This window comes from Daldinia loculata (genome assembly GCF_022478755.1).
Source record: "Daldinia loculata strain CBS 113971 unplaced genomic scaffold F4817scaffold_1, whole genome shotgun sequence".
In the NCBI taxonomy this organism is placed as follows: Eukaryota; Fungi; Ascomycota; class Sordariomycetes; order Xylariales; family Hypoxylaceae; genus Daldinia; species Daldinia loculata.
Window position 1 is genome coordinate 264887 of NW_026054855.1, and position 17927 is coordinate 282813.

The 17927-nt window shown below is 46.9% G+C and overlaps 8 protein-coding genes across 8 annotated transcripts; 2 read left to right on the forward strand and 6 right to left on the reverse strand.

The window, feature by feature from the left end:
- Positions 1–426: 426 nt before the first annotated feature.
- F4817DRAFT_310940 (GrpE-domain-containing protein) lies at positions 427–1212 on the reverse strand (the record flags this gene model as incomplete). Its single annotated transcript, XM_049299927.1, has 2 exons — positions 427–867; positions 928–1212. 2 exons carry the CDS (start codon positions 1210–1212, stop codon positions 427–429), a joined length of 726 nt encoding a protein of 241 aa, XP_049163797.1.
- A 958-nt stretch (positions 1213–2170) lies between these two features.
- On the forward strand, positions 2171–3854 carry F4817DRAFT_321960 (insert subdomain of RNA polymerase alpha subunit). The gene is made up of 3 exons (XM_049301342.1): positions 2171–2501; positions 2563–3128; positions 3184–3854. The coding sequence occupies exons 1-3, from the start codon at positions 2430–2432 to the stop codon at positions 3560–3562; spliced, it is 1017 nt and encodes a 338-aa protein (XP_049163798.1). The 5' UTR covers positions 2171–2429; the 3' UTR covers positions 3563–3854.
- F4817DRAFT_2145 (putative dicarboxylate carrier protein) lies at positions 3829–5295 on the reverse strand. Its single transcript, XM_049298733.1, has 3 exons — positions 4972–5295; positions 4151–4856; positions 3829–4089 (listed from the first exon to the last, which is right to left on the reverse strand). The coding sequence occupies exons 1-3, from the start codon at positions 5189–5191 to the stop codon at positions 4017–4019; spliced, it is 999 nt and encodes a 332-aa protein (XP_049163799.1). The 5' UTR covers positions 5192–5295; the 3' UTR covers positions 3829–4016.
- Positions 5296–5683: 388 nt separating this feature from the next.
- Positions 5684–8331, forward strand: F4817DRAFT_321969 (phenylalanyl-tRNA synthetase). The gene is made up of 3 exons (XM_049301343.1): positions 5684–5946; positions 6009–6204; positions 6270–8331. The coding sequence occupies exons 2-3, from the start codon at positions 6075–6077 to the stop codon at positions 7625–7627; spliced, it is 1488 nt and encodes a 495-aa protein (XP_049163800.1). The 5' UTR covers positions 5684–5946; positions 6009–6074; the 3' UTR covers positions 7628–8331.
- Positions 8332–8377: 46 nt separating this feature from the next.
- F4817DRAFT_355509 (cytochrome P450) lies at positions 8378–10374 on the reverse strand (the record flags this gene model as incomplete). Its single annotated transcript, XM_049305664.1, has 9 exons — positions 8378–8546; positions 8603–8840; positions 8899–9181; positions 9239–9356; positions 9421–9517; positions 9576–9659; positions 9717–9909; positions 9964–10086; positions 10255–10374. 9 exons carry the CDS (start codon positions 10372–10374, stop codon positions 8378–8380), a joined length of 1425 nt encoding a protein of 474 aa, XP_049163801.1.
- Positions 10375–10890: 516 nt separating this feature from the next.
- F4817DRAFT_321971 (uncharacterized protein) lies at positions 10891–12303 on the reverse strand. The gene is made up of 3 exons (XM_049301344.1): positions 11699–12303; positions 11281–11636; positions 10891–11236 (listed from the first exon to the last, which is right to left on the reverse strand). The coding sequence occupies exons 1-3, from the start codon at positions 12135–12137 to the stop codon at positions 11189–11191; spliced, it is 843 nt and encodes a 280-aa protein (XP_049163802.1). The 5' UTR covers positions 12138–12303; the 3' UTR covers positions 10891–11188.
- Positions 12304–12872: 569 nt separating this feature from the next.
- Positions 12873–14733, reverse strand: F4817DRAFT_355511 (cytochrome P450; the record flags this gene model as incomplete). The annotated part of the gene is made up of 4 exons (XM_049305665.1): positions 12873–13093; positions 13164–13624; positions 13687–14454; positions 14519–14733. The coding sequence occupies 4 exons, from the start codon at positions 14731–14733 to the stop codon at positions 12873–12875; spliced, it is 1665 nt and encodes a 554-aa protein (XP_049163803.1).
- Positions 14734–15871: 1138 nt separating this feature from the next.
- Positions 15872–17601, reverse strand: F4817DRAFT_310947 (cytochrome P450; the record flags this gene model as incomplete). Its single annotated transcript, XM_049299928.1, has 3 exons — positions 15872–16794; positions 16851–17271; positions 17362–17601. 3 exons carry the CDS (start codon positions 17599–17601, stop codon positions 15872–15874), a joined length of 1584 nt encoding a protein of 527 aa, XP_049163804.1.
- Between the last annotated feature and the right edge of the window lie 326 nt (positions 17602–17927).

Genomic DNA, 17927 nt, shown 5'->3' on the forward strand with positions numbered 1-17927 from the left:
TGTGTTAGCTAATTGTTAGCTAATAGGTAGTAATTTGGGCACATATGATAAACGTGAATAAGGTACCTATGACTTCGGCACAATTATATATAATTCCATTGCTTGCGCACCTTCAATATCGGATACGAAGAGGATATATTCATTAGATGGTAATCGCCTCGGCCCAATGATTTCATAACCGCTCTACATAACGTAAAACCCCAGGGTCCATATAGATCGGGAAGCTGTGATATTAACAGCCAAGCCATGCCATGCCATGCCATGCTATGCCATGCATGTATACCTCGTAAGCAGGGAATCTCCCGCCGACCGCCTTTTTTTCATGAGAGGAGCATTTTTATATACATTACCCAACGCCAACCCCGTCGTGGTGGTATACAAAGTCTTTCGTATTATACAGTGAGAAATCGGGTTCGTTCATATCGTTTATTGGCTCTTAACCACGCCGACCTTGGCGGCTCGGAGCACTCTTCCGTTTAGCTTGAATCCCTTCTGCTGAACGTGGAAGACGGTGTTATCTTCCTTGCCTGGCATTGGGGTCATGAAGGTTGCCTCGTGTTCGTTAGGGTTGAACTTCTCTCCCTCGGGATCGAATCGTTCTAGGCCGTGCTTAGAGAGGGTCTGGAGCATGTTGGTCTCGGTCATCTTGACACCTTCGTAAAAATTGATCAGATCCTCGTTCTTCTGCTCCTCTTCCATGGTCTTGATCTTCTCTTGACCCATTGTCAGAGCCCTGTCCAAGTTATCGACGCTATCGACTAAATCTTTAGCGAACTTTTGGATAGCAAAGTCGCGTGCTGCCTTCATATCTCTCTGTGTTCGATCCTGAAGGTTTCGGAACTCGGCTACCGACCGTAGATATTTGTCCTGCATGAATTGTTAGGTCCCAGCTTTAGGTATATGATATGGTGCACTTGGCGCATTCACCTTCCAGTCGATGACCTCTTTTTCTTTGGCTTCTAATTTTTTCTTGAGCTCAGCCTCAGCATCTGATGGTTTGGCTGCCTCGCTATCCTGTGCTTCTACCTGCGCAGTTGGCCCTTCGTCTTCCTTTTTTGCAGCTGATTCCGGTTGGTCGCTATACCATCTTGTGCTTCGTAGAGGACTTAAAGGTGCCGGTGAGAATTGTGTCCGTAGTAAAGGCCGTTGGGCAATTGTTCTCGAGTTGGAGCAAACAGCTCTAGCCGACTTGGAAATTACTTGTTTTAACATGATGACGTGTGTGAGGGGAGGAGTGAGTATATGCCGTTCGAGGGCGGAAGGGTAGGATAGGAACCTCGAGCTGGGGCAATAAACCTTTGCAAGAATAATTTTTTGGCAAGAGCTTTTGCCCATTTGCCCGCGCCTGCAATGGGTGGTGTCACTTGCCTGTCAAGTGACAGTATGGATTGCCTAGCACTTGCCAAGCACTTGCCAGTTGTGACACACCTTTCTGCCCCTCATCACCGCCCCACACACTTCCATAAATACCTGGCCTCCCCCTCCAAATTTTACAATCTTTTTCTTCCTTTCTTCTTTAGCTCTCTTTGCCTTTTGGCTTAGATCAAGTGTAGTATCTGTTCTTTTCAGTTTAATCTCTGAAAGAGTCCTACTGGACTCAATCGTGATTATTCTAATTTTTGTCCTTAGGGAGCGCATCCTCTGGGCTTGCCCATGATCGCTTCCACCGTGTCCCTGGTATTACACTGCCTCCAGGTGACGCTAACTTTCATTGCTATATCTGGCTTGCCCAGGGTCGCGAAGATGGTTGTCAATAGTCTAGCGTATTGAAACGGGTTGCAATCGCTACTTAAATATAATTGCACTACGAATTTGTATGCAGTAGTCATGATGAATCTCCCAATAGATTGAAACCTTATCTCTGTTGTTCAAGCTGGCAGTTATATCTAAAGTTTGAAACTTTCGGACTATCACTTCCTTTCTACAGTAGCGGTGAATTGGCATATTCTATGTTTTTTGTCTTTCAATAGTTATCTTGTCACTTTCGAGGACTCGAATTAATGTCCACGAATTCAGAGTCCGTAGTCGCAATACGTCATACACAATCAACAATTCTAAGTTTTCTTCACCATTAACTAAGCTCAATATTCCTGGAGAATTACATAATATACACTTAGCCTTGCATATGTATTTAAGCCACACTTCCTCCACTAGCGCGTTTCCGCCACTGAAAGATGGGCACTAAGCTGCTCGTAGCGCCCGCCAATTAGGTCCTGATGCGGGTGCTTAGGTGGGTTATTTCGAAATCTTTCAGCCTTGACAACTCTCTAGGTTAAGCTTTCTCATCCTTTCATAATCACACCGCAAAAGACAACCAAGCATACTTTCGCCCTTTAGGAACAGTTATTACATTGTCACATTTAGTCTAAACCCCCCCCACAAAGACCTTCAGTTCAGAGTTACGCGCAGCTTGTGCTGCATCAGTCGCCATGATGGAATACGATACTATGATGGATAGTGATTTTAAGGAGGATTTTGGACCCAAGATTCAGGTGTCGGCAGTATGAGATGTTACCATTGCCATGCTCAGAAGACTCTAGTCCTAATCATACTTCTCCATAGGCTGACCGATATCACGTCGATTTCGAGCTGAGTAATGTCGACATATCTCTCGCGAACTCCCTCCGACGCGTCATGCACGCCGAAGTCCCAACAATCGCTATTGACCTTGTCGAAATTGAAGCCAACACATCCGTCCTTGCCGACGAATTCATCAGCCATCGTCTCGGCTTAATTCCTCTGAACTCCAGCGAAATTGATAATCTGTCCTACTCGCGGGATTGCGACTGCGAGCAGAACTGTGAAAGATGTAGTGTGACCCTCTCCCTACACGCGAAGTGCACGAGCGACGAAGTTATGAAGGTGTATGCTAGCGATCTAGTTGTTGGATTTAACCGACCTAACAGCGAGATTGGCAACCCTGTCATCACAGACCCCGACGGACTCGGTTCTTTAATATGCAAGCTGCGGAAGGGCCAGGAGCTGAAGCTCAACTGCATCGCGAAAAAGGGTATCGCAAAAGAGCATGCTAAATGGTCTCCTACTTCTGCCATCGGCTTCGAATACGATCCACATAACAAGCTCCATCATCTGGACTTGTGGTACGAGACAGATGCTGAGGCTGAGTGGTTGGTATCCTGGCACCTAATGTATTTGTTTCAAGGTAATTAACTGTAGTGCTAGGCCGAAGTCGAAGTATGCCGATATTGAGGAGCCGCCTGCTGAGGGCCAACCCTTCGACTACGATGCTGTCCCGTCGCGATTCTACTTCGAGGTCGAAGGCATTGGAAACATCCAATCCGATGCGATCATCTTGGAGGGTGTTAAGGAGTTGCAGCGCAAACTTGCCGGTCTGATCCACGGGCTTGGAGAAAGCGAAGGCATGAATGGCGAATACGATGGCCCTCGTAGCCCTGATGCAATGGATACCGGCGCAGGCTATCTGGAGCAGGGCTACAGCACCCCTTACGGTAATCCCGGGGCTGCTAGTGCTTGGGGAGGTGGAGCTACGGCGTACGGAACGACACCTTACGGCAACTCTGGTTCTAATGGATGGAGTTAAGCACCTTATACCCCTAACGAGCTCACTTTTATCGGAAGGCAGTTTTTTACAACCTGCCCTGTACAATATGAGGTTTTGAGTCACCTCGAGGCCAAGTCTGAAAGTTGGTTTTCTTGAGACGCCATCTAGGTGCGTTGCATTGTATCATCACGCGGAGTTTAGGGGATACTCAGGTTAGAGAAAGCAGACATGCGCATTTTCACATAAAATCAGTTCTCCATATGGTAGATATACGCGCGTGTCTGGAAAACCAGCCCGGGCGCATATAATACACGCAATAGAAAGCATTATACCCTAAAGTGACCGACAGCTAAAATTGCCAATACCTTCCAAACGCCTGTGATAATGCCAAGGATTTGACTCTAAACGCCGTCATTCTAGGTATAACCTCTAGATCCGTATCCACTCTATCGGTGCTATATCGAGGCTCATCCGTATCTGCACGCAAAAATACTCATTCAATCCCCTTGAACTTTCTATAAACCTTGCGGTGTGCTTCTAAGAACAAAAATGTACATATCGTTTGCCTGTCGACACCGTTAGTGATGAAGATGGGATAAAGCTTAGTTAGACGGGGACGACACTTACGGTCCTAACCTTAAAAAGGCCGGTACCCAGCCCTTGAACATCCATGAGGCGCCCTCCTTGGCATAGATTTCGCGTAGCAGGTGGGCAATCCCCTGCTCGTGACTCGTGCTCATTACTCGGCTCTTGATGACGTCGACTGGTGAGCATATCGTAGTAGCCACGAACCCGGCAAATAATGAGCTAGCGAAGTGTGTCGTGGTAGTATCACCCAGCGGCGTGTACGCTATCAGCATTCCCTTGAACGTGTCGTAGCTAGCTAGTTGGCCGGCGTTCATGAGCGCGGCGCGGGTGCTATTCGGCAAAACCCCACGGAACCAACTCCGGACCCCCTCCTCGCGGAGCATGCGGAACATACCGTCGAGTCCGTGCTTATAGCCCCGACGTTGGGCTGCGGGTAGCGCTGCGTCCTGCTGCATGCGCACGTTGGTTACGTCCGCGGCGTTTCCGGATATTCCACCTAGGAAACCAGAGAACGTCGATAACCCGATGAGTAACGGCAACGATGGTTTGTGGCCATCTGCTGTGAAGCGGGCCTTGAGCTCTTCGTACACGCCGAAACGGACGGTCGAGTACGTCATCTGCCGGAGCAGCGACGCCGACAGGCCGTTATACAGCCCGAGGACCCCCTGCGTCCGCACGACGTGTACGAAGGTGCCGCTCATATTCTTAGGAGCATCGCCGGTTCGCAATTGGAGCCGGACTTTGACTATATGTGTACGTCATCCGTTAGCGGATGCTGGTCCGATCTGGTACCTCGATAGGGCTGAGAAGCTTGGACATATGGAAGTTTTTTTCTTCTTTTTCTTGATCGCAAAACGTACCGAGATCGAGCGGATGTGTCACGCAGGCGGCAAAACTACTCGCGCTTCCGCCGAACCAGAAGGGATAGGAGATGCGCTGGTGGGCTAGGGCAGCCTTCTTCTTTTCTAGATTTTTAGGCTTGGCATTGGCGGCGGCTACGGCGGCGGCTGCGGAGGCGGGTGTAGCGGCGACGGACGGCTCATGGGAGGTCGTCGGAGGGAGAGGGGGTACGGACTGCATCTTTAAGATTGGAAATGGAATGTTACACTAGACAAGGGCGTAACTCGAAGAATGAATGGAGGAAAAGCAGCATCCCTATGGCTTGCTTACTATTTTAGCACTTCTGTTTTCTGTCTATGTTGTAAGAATGGGTTGGGAGGAGTAATAGTAAGTCAGGTATGTATAATGTATGTAGGTATGTATGTACGTCGTAAAGTAAGGATTGGTAGTAGTATAACAAAAACCCTAGACTTAATTCACCTACCAAATGCAGCGAACCCAAGCCATATGTAAATAAAGAACGGTGTAGCTGACCGTAGCTCGGAGGAAAAGTTGGCGGCTAAGCCCTGACGGCATGGAATGACTTCGAGGTATTCATCGAAGAAAAAAAAGGCCAAGAGAAAAAAACATGGGCCGGTGCTCGGGTTTACCGGTATTTATTTTTTGTCCGGCTCTTTTTCGCCCGAGAAGGTGGAATCATTATTGGTAATTCAGGTGTTACAAGCTGAAAGGGTTCGTCGGTACCTACATTAGGTACATCGATACTAATGTTGCTTGCTTCATGCGTCCCTACATGCAGCCATGCACTAATGTCGCGTATCAGTGACCCATCTGTCACATGGATTTACCTACCTAAAATGTACTGTACCTCATAGTGCAGCTTCACATCAAGGTAACTTCATATTTCGATGAATTGATACGCCTTTATGCCGCCTTCCCTTACAGCGTTGTAAGTTTATTGGCTGCATGTGGTTTATAAGGTCCATGCTAGTTAGGTACATTGTACAAGTTACCCCGCGGATCTGCAAGACAACGTTGAACCAATCTTTTATCAAAGCTTTGCGAAAATCTCTTAGCTCTAGCCTCTAGACCACAACGTCCAACAGCCCCTCCACGCGCGACCATGTGGGCAAACCGGCTCACTACATCATGTCTTCGAGCAAGAAGAATAGCTAGCGCAATTCCCGACGGCGCAAATAGCTTCAGCTCTAATATCTTACGACGAGTAAATCGGCAAAGAGGCCTTTCGGGAGGTGTGTGGTGAGCTTTACTCGCTTATGAAGCTCAGCTCCCCTAACACTTATATTGCTATACCCAGTTACCTCGATACTTCAATGCCGAACCAATACAACCTCTACCGTAATCGATGGCACCACCTATAAGAGAGATTCATGGTTCAATGTACCTCAAAACATCATTGAAAAAGTCCCCCGCCGATTGCACCTACAAAAAGACCATCCCGTATACATAACCCGGCAGATCGTCGAGTCCGTATTCACGGCCCCGACCTTCAAATACCACAATGACTTCAACCCTGTCGTTACAACTTACCAGAACTTCGATTCGCTAGGGTTCCCAAAAGACCACCCCGGACGAGCTAAGTCAGACACATACTATGTCAACAGCGACACGCTACTCCGAACGCACACGAGCGCCCATCAAGCGGACGTGTTCCGGGCAAATCTGAGCGAAGGATACCTAATCAGTGCCGATGTCTACCGCCGTGATGAAATTGATAAGAGTCATTACCCCATATTCCACCAGATGGAGGGCGCGCGGTCGTGGGATCGCGCTAAAGTGCCCAATGGGGATGTTGCGGCGGCTATATGGGCGGACCTAGAAAAACTGCCGAAACACAATATCCAAGTCGAGGACCCAAACCCACCGTTCCACGACGAGAGGAATCCTCGGCAAACGGCACATCACTCCCCGGCCGAGGCCGAAGCTATCGCTGCCCATCTGAAGAGGTCGCTAGAGCTCATGGTCGTCGAGATCTTCACCCGCGCCAAAGAAGCTGCTGTAAGGGCCGACCCCAGTTTCGTAGATGAACCGCTCCAGGTGCGATGGGTCGAGGCATACTTCCCTTTTACAAGCCCATCTTGGGAGCTTGAAGTTTACTACGGCGGTGATTGGCTAGAAGTACTAGGTTGCGGTGTAGTCAAACAGGACCTGTACATCAATGCAGGTGTGCCAAATCAATTAGGCTGGGCTTTCGGCATTGGCCTCGAAAGAATCGCCATGCTACTGTTTCAAATACCGGATATTCGTCTCTTCTGGTCGCAGGACAAGCGTTTCCTAAACCAATTTCGGGGTGTTTCGGACGACCTGAGTTCGCTAAAACGTTTCGTGCCCTTTTCTAAGTACCCTATTTGCGCTAGAGATGTATCATTCTGGCTTAGGCCGTTATCCGCGGCTGGGGGCAATACCAAAGCTAACGCGCACGACTTTCACGAGAACGACGTAATGGAAGTCGTACGCAGCGTGGCTGGAGATGACGTCGAGGATGTCAAGCTAGTAGACCAGTTTACTCACCCTACGACTGGGAGGAAGAGCATGTGCTACCGGATCAACTACCGTAGCCTCGAACGGACTCTGACTAATAGAGAGACTAACGATATTCATGGCAAGGTCACTGAAGCTTTGGTAGAAATACTCGGAGTGGAAATTCGGGGATAGAGTTTCCGGGGGTAGCTACTATGTCAACTTTGAGCTAACCAATCTATCTAACTCTGGTGTCTTCTAGTCATTCTGGCGGTAGCCTGCTCTCATGATGACAGCAGCATACTTCAATTCCTCTCTCACTTCTTAGTGCGACGAAGCCTAACCTAGGAGGAAGTCTATCTGTTTATGAGAAACTTGCATTTGCACAGAACTCCAGCGTCTTCGCCCGAGACTGCCAATGGCTCTTCTGTAATAAGCGACATTTACTTTCGTGGCTTGTCAGTCAAGCGTGACTACTTCGGTAGGCACTGCATATTGCATAGCACGAGTAAACTTTTCTACATCAGAGAAAACTTCCGATTAGGTAGGTGGGAACCACGAGAAAGTGAGAGTTTAGGATTTGAGAATGCTTGCTTGTTGCTGTGATAGTGATGTCTATTTGTCGGTATGACTATTTGGCTCAGATAGGGTATTTTGGACCGGGATTGATAGACATTGGCCAGAGGAAGAGCTGCGAGCACTAAGCCTTGTATATAGTTCGGAAGGAATTATGAGATAGAACTCATTTCCTAACGGACAGAGCCACTTAGTTGATGGAAATACTTGATGTCAAATTGAGGGCTTCATGCCAATACCCTATTGGAATAGCCTCTTCTTGGAAGTATGTTATTATGTATAATTTAAACTGCCTACCGTCAGAATCAAAGTGTCTTTGCGCGCCCCTATTTCACACCCGGTCTCATCCACTTATACAAGCTACGTAGTCTACAAACCGTGCTCCTTTAAGATGACTCTGGTATTTTGATATGGCATGGCAAATGTTTCCCAAGACCACCTAGTCCTAGCATTCTTGTTTTCAAGACTTAGATCATACTTTAGAAGTAACTGCGATATGACCATCTTCATGGCTAACGATGCGTGGAACCGGCCAGGGCTAAATCATAGAAGATGAGTAGGCGAAAGTGCAAAACAGACTGATTTAACACTTACCAGGCAAGAGACCCATAACCCCAGATAGGGTACGTCTCAGAGACTTCAGTAAACTTCCGCTGTTGACTATTGGGTTCTTTGGGTAGATATCGACTAGGGTTGAAGGCAGTTGGATCGGGATATGTTTGCGGGTTATGCATAAGATCATACGCTGACACACAAACAGTTGCTCCAGAGGGAATAGAGAAAGATCCGTCCGAAAAGGTATAAGGCTCCAATGCCTTTCTGCGTATTGCAACTGCTAACGTGATTAGCATATTCCAATCTTGAGCCAAATTTTTATAGGGCACTCATACGCGTATCTAGAGGATTACATCTAACAGTTTCCTTTATGAAGCCATCCAAAAGGGGTAACTGCTCTAAACCTTTATAGTCAAGCGGAACGTGTTGCTCTAGCTCTCGGCGTAGTTTGTCTTGCCATTCCTTGCGTGCGCATAATTCTAATATGACGAAGTGCAGATTCATCCACGGCTGATGAGAGGCAGCAAACCAAATCCCTAGGAGAGACTGCGAGAGGAGGTCTGCATTCCAATATTCGCTGCCGCTTGTTAATGCAATGATGTTATAAAGAATAGTGTGCTAAAGAGAATACAAATTACTTAATGTTCACCCGTTTACGTTTCAGGTGGAACTTACGCGTTGGATTTTATCTACATCACTCTGGTTTGAAAGTCCAGATCCTATGCACTGGAAAAGCCTCTTCTGGATCAGGTGCATAGCCTCTCCGCGGTTGGTGAGGGCTGCATGAATAACCCTAATGGAATTAGTATTTTGAGGCTCATTTCATATGGGTAAAAATAACTGAGGATTTGACATACGGTGTCATGAACGATGGTGCTACCTGAAAGGCAGCCATACACTTCACCATATCTTGGGGATAACGCAAAAGCGCGGAGGAAAATTCTTCATCCAGAGCTATATCGAACGTTAGCTTAGTCCTTTCAAGATAGGATATCGCATCTATTCCACCTACATAGGGCCTCTCCAAAAAACATAAGACTCATAAGCTTTGAGACAAGCCGGCGGGCCGTCTGGGCAATAGGCAACGAAATCCCCCCTAGTTTCTATGTTAGAGTGATATTAACTTTGGAAGTGTCCAAGATTTGGGATTCACCATTAAAAACACGCCCACCACGAAGTTCTCTTTCTAGGCTAATATCCAACTGGTTGAGCAAATAGGGATAGAGAGCATCTAGGTGAACGGGCCCATTGACTTGAAGAAGACGACTATATAGCCGCGTCCTAATAACTTTGTTGTTACTGGTATTGTGTTCAAGTTTGTTCATGGTGTGTTTAAACCCGAACATCTACACATGATTAGACTTGCATGGAAACTTATGCTAGAGATGAAGTTTACTTACATCGGCATATACAGCTCGTTGAGAGAGACATGGTGCCTCGCTAAGCTCAGCGATCTGCTTCTTTGTGGAGACAATAACGATCGGTGTAGTTGGTCCCCACGGCTTGTAATACTTCCCGGATCGCTATGAATTGTTAGCGACATGTGCTTATACGGGAGGGATGAGTATCAAAGTGGGAATAACCAACATAGTCGCTAAGCGTGGATGTGATTTTCACATATAATGGGCGTAGAAGAATCTATTTCGCTGGATTAGACTTGTAGTATCTTGAATACGGCTTTGTACACCTACATGCCACCATGACTTGGCCTCAGTATAGACATAAGTCCCAATCAGAAATAGAAACAACACACGATGAATCCTCTCGTCATTAACAAGGTCCCGGAAGTCTGCGTGAAACGTGGGAAACATATCGATCGAATTGAATGAACGTAATTGCATAGTAGGCCTATGCAAACATGCTAGTTAACATCATCTCTTACAATAAGTCTTCCATGGGGATAGACCAGAAAATATACCTACGGCCGATATTCGCGTTGATGGAGCACTAATTATGTTGCATATTAACTCTTATCTATTGGAGTCAAACTACCGACTCTACTATTGTTGCCTCATCCTTAATATCACAAGCGTTTGGGCGTCTATCACTAATGCACTTGCATATATCATATACGATATATATAATATACATTGGTTATCTACTCGTAGTAAACGATACGTCAAAACATACTAACCATAGCGAATCAGATCTTAGCTATTGCGACCTGTAAGCTCCTCGTAGCATTGTCAGCTTTGCTATGGAACTTCACAATTGGTCTTCTAAGATCAACGTCACACATCAGCACGGCACACATCAGCACGGCACACATCAACACGGCACACATCAACACGGCACACATGCACACGGCATACTCAAGTCGATTAAAACCAGGTTATTTCCTTTTATCAATAGCAAGTTCCGTGGCATACCACCTACAACACCTATCTAGGGGGGTGGATTTCTCTGATTTACTCAACCAGCCATTACTCAGCACTATTACTTCCCCATGCGGGGGCGAAAGAGCTTGAAGAAGGCGAACCGAAGTTGTACGAGTCCGGCGGTTAACTCTGGGATAATAGTTCTATAGGTCTTTGGAAAGACGATAACATGCCGTCCGCAATCTATTACCGGACCATATAACGTACCATCCTAGTATAGGATACTACCCTTTGTTAGGTGATTACTTTACTTCCCTAGCGTATCAAGTCCGGTTCCCATGACGGCTCCAGCGTCCTATTTTGTGTTAGCACGCCCAAGAAGAATGATATCGAACATACCATAGCACATTGCGGTACCCCCGTTGCTGTTGTGCTAATCTTCACCATATCGACGTTACAACCATACCAGAATTTACCCGTCGCGCGTTTTTTAATCTCGCCCACAACAGCAGTAGCATACTCCCTCGTTTCCATTCTCGGCATCCCATCTTTACCCTGAGCCCTACTGGCAATTGTATCTTCAATGCTTTTATACAGTGACTCCGCCGGAAGCTGGAAATCGCCAAAGTATGTCTGGCCCAATGTTTTGACAGCGCCCGTAACGATCTCCAGGACGTCAACACCGAAGGGGGCCAGTTCAAGTCGTAGGGTTTCAGCTACGATTTCCAGGGACCTCTTGGATGCCGAATAAGTTCCTTTGAGTGTCGTGTAAGTTATTCAAGAGCGTTAAAAGCGGAGAAAGGAACAAAGAGCTTACCCATGTATGGGATGTTCAGGTATCCAGAGATGGAGGTAATATACACAGCCATACCCTTAGCCTTGATAAGCAAGGGGGCGAAGGCTTGAGTAAGAGAAATTGGAGCCACGAGGTTGATCTCGAAGATGTTCCTGACTGTGTCTAGGTCCTCGTCTAGGATGGGCATGAAATGGTTACGTCCAGCATTACTAATGAAGTAGTTCAAAGAACCGCCCGTCTCCTTTGAGACTGCTTCGACGGCAGCCTTGGTATCAGTTGGCTTGACAACATCAAGTGTCAACAGCGTCACGTTAGGCAGGTCCCTAAGCTTAGACATCTTGGAAGGGTTGCGAGCTGTAGCAAAAACGTGAAACCCGCACTCTTGGAAAACGATGGCTAATTCGGAGCCAATTCCGCCATCGCTGCAGCCTGTGATAAGGACTGTTTCTCTGGAGCTCATGGTGGGAGTGTATGTGATAATAGGGTTAGAAATGTTGAGATGGGTAGTTCTGAGATGGAGACTGGGATTGAGAAGAGGGGTAGAATGATCAAAGAAGGGAGATAGAACTTTAGAACTGATTGTTTGTATACTTGCGTCGAAGCCTGGTTGATTGGTTGATTGGTTGGTATATTTAACGCTACGGAGCCGATTAAGGGATATTTCGACATATATTTGGTGCTACGTAAGAAAGTGTCAAGGAGTAGCACTAGTTATCTACCGGCTAGGCCTCTGGGTTATGCTTTCAGTTATATCGGTGATTTACTCTTACCTAAGTTTATAGTTATTCCTCCTTCAACAATGTTATGCTTTCATTGCCAACTTCAACACAAATCCCTAACCCTCATATATCCTAAAATATCTAATCCGAGACCATCGTTTATCTTTAATACTTAAGCTTAGGTCTTATATATTGCCCGAAAGTTGCCTTAAGGAATTACCATTGTTATCAATAAGCCTAAGTTGCTTTAAGTCACCTTAAGCTGTTGCTGTTTTAACCTAAGCTAAGGGTAAGCTTTTGGTATAGATTTAAATCTTTTATTGATAACTAAAGATTGGTAACCTTCATAAGCAGGGAAGTTGTAGCAGCAAGCTGGCCCCTAATTTCGTCTACCTTCATACCAGCTTTCCCATCAAAAAGAGCGACCTTATTCGACCGGTTAACCAGAGAATTACTGGGAAAGACCTAATAAATCTTCACCATAGTCTTTTCCACCTGATCTTCATATCTCTATCTGGTGGGACAGATCCAGCACCGGCATACCTCGGGTCGTTTTGAGCAGGACGCTGTGATGGCGACCCGTCTAGTTTCGTCCACTCAATGCAATTAACATCAAACCTTGCGACAACCATTGCTATCACTAGCAAAATCTCTTGCTTCGCAAGGTTCCGCCCCGGGCACATATATCCTCCACCACCTGTTCCAGAGCATTTGTGAGCAGGGACTTGAAGTAGGGATCGCGCAAGTAGATTGAAACGAAAACTTACCATAAGGAAAGAATGATCCTGTGTGCCCAGAAATCGAATATTCCAACATGTTGCCAAAATGCGCTTCCCTATCCTGAGCCTTTGACGGCTTCACATGTCGATAAGCCCAGAACTCAGAGGCCCGATGGTCCGGTGTCCCCCAGACAGCTTCTTCGTAGTGAGAAATCTGAGTTGGTGCTTGAACAGTGCACCCTTTCGGCAAAGTGAATCCCGCAATAGCAATGTCCTCTGTTGCGGTTCGAGTTAGGTTAAGGCTTAAGTGTAGGCGTAGGGACTCTGTGTAAATAGATTGAATTAGAGGAAGTGACGCTAGCTTTCGGATGTCAAATGTGCGCTTCCCAGAGACAGGATTTGTAACGAGAGCTTGTAAGACTTCGGTTCGTGTGGCTCGAAATAAGTCTGTATCGTTAATGATTTCCATCAATGCCCAAGTGCAGATCGGAATGGTGTTAGTATTCAAGCTGGCACGCCGAGTACTTGTTAGAGAGATATATATTGTGAATCCTGGCGGACGTGGGCTTACCCGAGAAAGAGGAACATGTAGACACCTGCTATGCTTTCTTTTGAGAATCCGAACGACTTGGCCCATTCCCCAAGCTCTTTCGACAATTGCGAGCCAAACGCATTGTCAAATTCTTTACCTGGTTTGATGCTGTCCCCATTCGACAATCCTTGCTCCGCTTCTTCGTACCATTTGAGACATATGGCACGTAGGTCTTCACGAACCTTGATTCCCTTTCTGTTTAGCCACCTTGGTAAACCAAATGCCAGGCTCTCCGCATAGCTATCGTACGCCCAGAATAAATCTATGAACGTTGGGTTATCAGTCAAGATATGCCTGCCGACCACGGAGCAAACAGAAGCAGCAGCCACCTCATGACGAATGAAGTTAAATATGGATACTTCAGCCCATTTTCCAACTGGAAAAGTGCTGAGCGTTTCGCCAAAAAGATGCTGGAAAGACTCTGCAAGAGCTTCTGTATGTTGAGGCGTCGCTAAATAATCATTATGGACTTGATGCTTGAGATACCAGATACGCTTCTCCGGAAGCACGGATTCATCACCTGGGATCGGCAACTTTCCGATACCTGATTTGTCCCGTGCTAGCTTGGCCAGGTCTTTGTCTGTGTAGCCAGCCACATTCTTGAGTATGAGTAGCATCCATGGCTCCGATATGAGATTCATAGAGGATTGCTGAAGCACTGTCGAAACGCTAGCCTTTCCAGTGACGAAATACACTTTCACGGGCCCCAGCTGGCATTCTACGACAGGGCTATTCAGGAGTGCCCGGCTACATGAATTGTGAGAAACTATGTAAAACTGATTATTCTCTTGCTCGCCTGGTGGGTACTTACGTTATTGTTTCAAGAAAAGCCCTCTTACTTGTCATATATATCCAGATATTAGAGACGTAAGGGATGGTCTCCCTAACCTGGGGCGGTCGTTGAGCATCCTTGTGCCTCAAGAGTGAAGCTAGCACAATCGCCAATGCCGCAGTCAGAATTGCGGCAGTGACCCACGCCCCAGTAAAAGATTGAACGTGTACAGCAAGACTATAAACAGTATTCATTCTGATAAGTTGGCAAATATGCATATCTCAACTTTCACATTCGTATGTCAACCTATATTCCTCATACGACCGAAATCCAACCGAAGCTTACGGGTAAAATAGAAGAATATTTCGTAGTCTTAAGGCTTCATAGCCTTACGGCCTCATAGGCTACACTTCCAGGCTTGAAGGTATGCCTCGATTCTCTGGAGAGGGGAAGTTATAATGGGTATGATCCAAAAGCGGTCATTATAGGGGTCCCCGCAATGTAGGTATTTGAAGGATAACAGGTAGGTAGGTAATGTTTTAAGTGGACGATAACAGCGTAGTAATATAACCACGATTAATGACCAACAAGTCAGAACAATACGGAAATGCATGATTCGGGATATTTTCTTTAAGTGACCACAGCGTGTGATGAATCCCGACTTGCACGTTGGGTGTTGCTTTTGGGTTGGTGGGATTGTACGAAGTAAGGCTGGCGGCATACTCCTTGTTCTAGCCTTAGATATATGGGCGTTTGATGTCGTGTGACAGTATGGATGAACTGGTTCATCTAATGCCGGGTGAACGGCAAACTGACCCAGCTTGTCAAGGAGCATGCGATATGTGAGGCTCTGTCTACGTCGTATGAATTGCTATCTTGAGAAGCATTTCGCGAGATACCGAAAGCTCTTCCTGTGTAACCATGATTTCGTGTAGCACGATCGTGTAACCGTTTACATCCCCGAGCTTCAGTGATATGCCTACTGCTTTGTGCGACCACACGTTCGACTCCTACCTAGGTACCTAAGGTAATTAATATCTAGTTACTTTGGTATTACCCATCGTGACATTGGATCCTTTCTGTTCTGAATACATATTAATGGCACAGTGTGAGAAGATTGAATCATATCTCCCACGATAGGTACACAATAAGATGTAGGTAGTAAACAGTTGTCCCTTGGTAGGTACCTAACCTGCCTATCTAAGGTGGTTAAACAAAAATATTAGCGAGCACTGAAAAGCTAGGTATCTCGAGTTTCTCCCTCAAGGAATTATGTAGCCGCTCGGCCCCTTACCCCTATTACCCCCCTATTACCCCCCTATTACCCCTATTCGGGCTCAGCATTCTGACAATTGTCTACCTTAGTGTCTACCATAGAAGGTACCTAGGTATCTATTTAGGCGCCATCACCACCCCGCAAAGTGGCTTCTCCCTCCTACACACCCTGATCTTTGCCGTCGGATTTAGCATTAGGAACTCGTGAATGCGAATTACCCCTGGTTTCTTACCCCTTATGAACTCGAACTCATACTTATCTAGCAGTTCCACCATTAACACCTTAATCATCATATTCGCCACTATCCGCCCCGGGCACGCCCAGCGCCCGGAGCCCCATGTAAGTATATTTCCGGATATTCCACTAAACGGCGTCGCCTTATGACGCTCGAGATCGTCATTGTAGAATCGCATGCCATCGTATGTGTTTGGGATATGTCCCGGTGCGCCTTGATTCGCGATATAGGCCATAATACCCTCCTGCGAGGCTAGTGCGATGAACTGTCCGCGCTTTAGCTGGATGCCGCAACTCAACTGGACGTCCCTCTGTACGACACGCTGGTACACGAGCGCAGCGCCTGGTGCGAGCCGGGAGGTTTCTTTCAGTACCGAATCTAGCTTGTAAAGTCTGTCTAGCGCGGCTAGATCCCACTGTCCGCCTACATTTGAATGCTTCTGTTTGATCTCTTCGCGTACCTCCTTCAAAATATCGGGATTCGCCATAAGGTCTACCAGAGCTTCAGACGCGAGATTCGCCGTGCTATATGTTCCACCTGCGATAACGGCGGCGCAGAGATGACATAAGACGTGCTCGTTGCGCTCAATAGGGGTTTTGGCATCGTGCAACATCCAGGAGATCAGGTCACCTCGCTTGGAGGGATCGAAGTCCTTTTCTTGCAGTCGACGGCGCACTTCAGGGATCACGATGCGATCCCAGGTTTTCCAGCCGCTAACGAGACGCCACTTGGCAGGAAGCAACCAGACGAGCATGGGTTGGAGAAATGAGGGCACGATACGCATACAGAACGCGATAGTGAAGACTGCCCCGTGTTAGGACGATGAAATAAAGTTCTGTTCTCTGCTCAATGCTACTCACCATTCTTAGTATGCTCATGACAGACCTTTACAAGTTCAGGGTCATCGCAAATTGGCGGCCCAAACAATGTAAATGCTAAACATTCACTAATGCAGCGTACGAGTGCATCAACAGGGTCTATAGATACCCACGAACCAGGCTCCTGGGGAAACAAGCGATTTAGTCTCGCCGTCATGCGCTCGGCCATTGGCAGTGTGGCCCCATTGATTGTAGGGCTAATCCGGCCTAAAAGCGTTTTCACATGGTAACTCGTCTTGAGAATAACGTGCATGCCTGTCAAGTGACCGAGGAGACTAGAACTGTGGTGTTTTCTCGTATTGAGGACGTCTACAGGTAGACGGTTCAACTCAGGGATGAAGCTTGCCGGAAGTACCACGTAGTCGGCATCGCCGCGCTCCAGCTGGTAAGGCTTTCCCCCGGACTGACAATAATGTTAGTATCCAGATTGCACAGGTATTACACAGGTATTACATCGTTGATACTGATATTGAAGCGCGGAGATGCTGCTCACCTTCCTGTATCCCACTTCGAGGATCTCACGAGCAAATAGCGCCCAGCGAAGCCGTGCGAACAACCTAGGCTCCCAATCGAAACGCCTGTTGATGAGGGGAAGCTGCTCTGAAACGACGTATTTCGGGCGTTTGAGGGCAAGCAGAAGAAGAAGAATGAAAAGACAGAAAAATGCAGCCACAAGGAGGTGTAGTCTGTTTGGGACCGCAACAGAGGCAGTCACCCAAGCTACGTGGCTCATGTTGGTCTTTGTGCGTAGTACAGAGCGTAATGTAGGCATCTAAAGAGGTATTATTCGAACATCCGATGCGAGAGTATAAGTATTACCTACCTACCTACCTAATGTAGGTATATTTTATGAACCTATATGAGGTATGCATGAAACTACATCTCCTCTACGCGCACCGAAAGTGCCTTATATAGTAATTTCCGATTATAATATCTAATACAGAGACCTAAATGTCTCATTGGAAGAAACATGCGGCTGCAATAGCTGATACGAACTTTGGAACCGCGAACAGTTGACCCATGTAGGTAGGACCGTAGGTAGGTACCTAGGTAGTTAGG

Excerpts from the sequence above, each read along its gene's own strand:
- F4817DRAFT_321960 (XM_049301342.1), top strand. The coding sequence starts at position 2,430 with ATGATGGAATACGATACTATGATGGATAGTGATTTTAAGGAGGATTTT. Across the intron at positions 2,502-2,562 it reads CCAAGATTCAGGTGTCGGCA|GCTGACCGATATCACGTCGA; the intron begins GTATGAGATGTT and ends ACTTCTCCATAG. Across the intron at positions 3,129-3,183 it reads ACAGATGCTGAGGCTGAGTG|GCCGAAGTCGAAGTATGCCG; the intron begins GTTGGTATCCTG and ends CTGTAGTGCTAG.
- F4817DRAFT_2145 (XM_049298733.1), bottom strand. The coding sequence starts at position 5,191 with ATGCAGTCCGTACCCCCTCTCCCTCCGACGACCTCCCATGAGCCGTCC. Across the intron at positions 4,857-4,971 it reads GACACATCCGCTCGATCTCG|TCAAAGTCCGGCTCCAATTG; the intron begins GTACGTTTTGCG and ends GTACACATATAG. Across the intron at positions 4,090-4,150 it reads GCCTTTTTAAGGTTAGGACC|GCAAACGATATGTACATTTT; the intron begins GTAAGTGTCGTC and ends CGGTGTCGACAG.
- F4817DRAFT_321969 (XM_049301343.1), top strand. The coding sequence starts at position 6,075 with ATGTGGGCAAACCGGCTCACTACATCATGTCTTCGAGCAAGAAGAATA. Across the intron at positions 6,205-6,269 it reads GCAAAGAGGCCTTTCGGGAG|TTACCTCGATACTTCAATGC; the intron begins GTGTGTGGTGAG and ends TGCTATACCCAG.
- F4817DRAFT_321971 (XM_049301344.1), bottom strand. The coding sequence starts at position 12,137 with ATGAGCTCCAGAGAAACAGTCCTTATCACAGGCTGCAGCGATGGCGGA. Across the intron at positions 11,637-11,698 it reads CCTGAACATCCCATACATGG|GAACTTATTCGGCATCCAAG; the intron begins GTAAGCTCTTTG and ends CGACACTCAAAG. Across the intron at positions 11,237-11,280 it reads GGGTACCGCAATGTGCTATG|GACGCTGGAGCCGTCATGGG; the intron begins GTATGTTCGATA and ends AACACAAAATAG.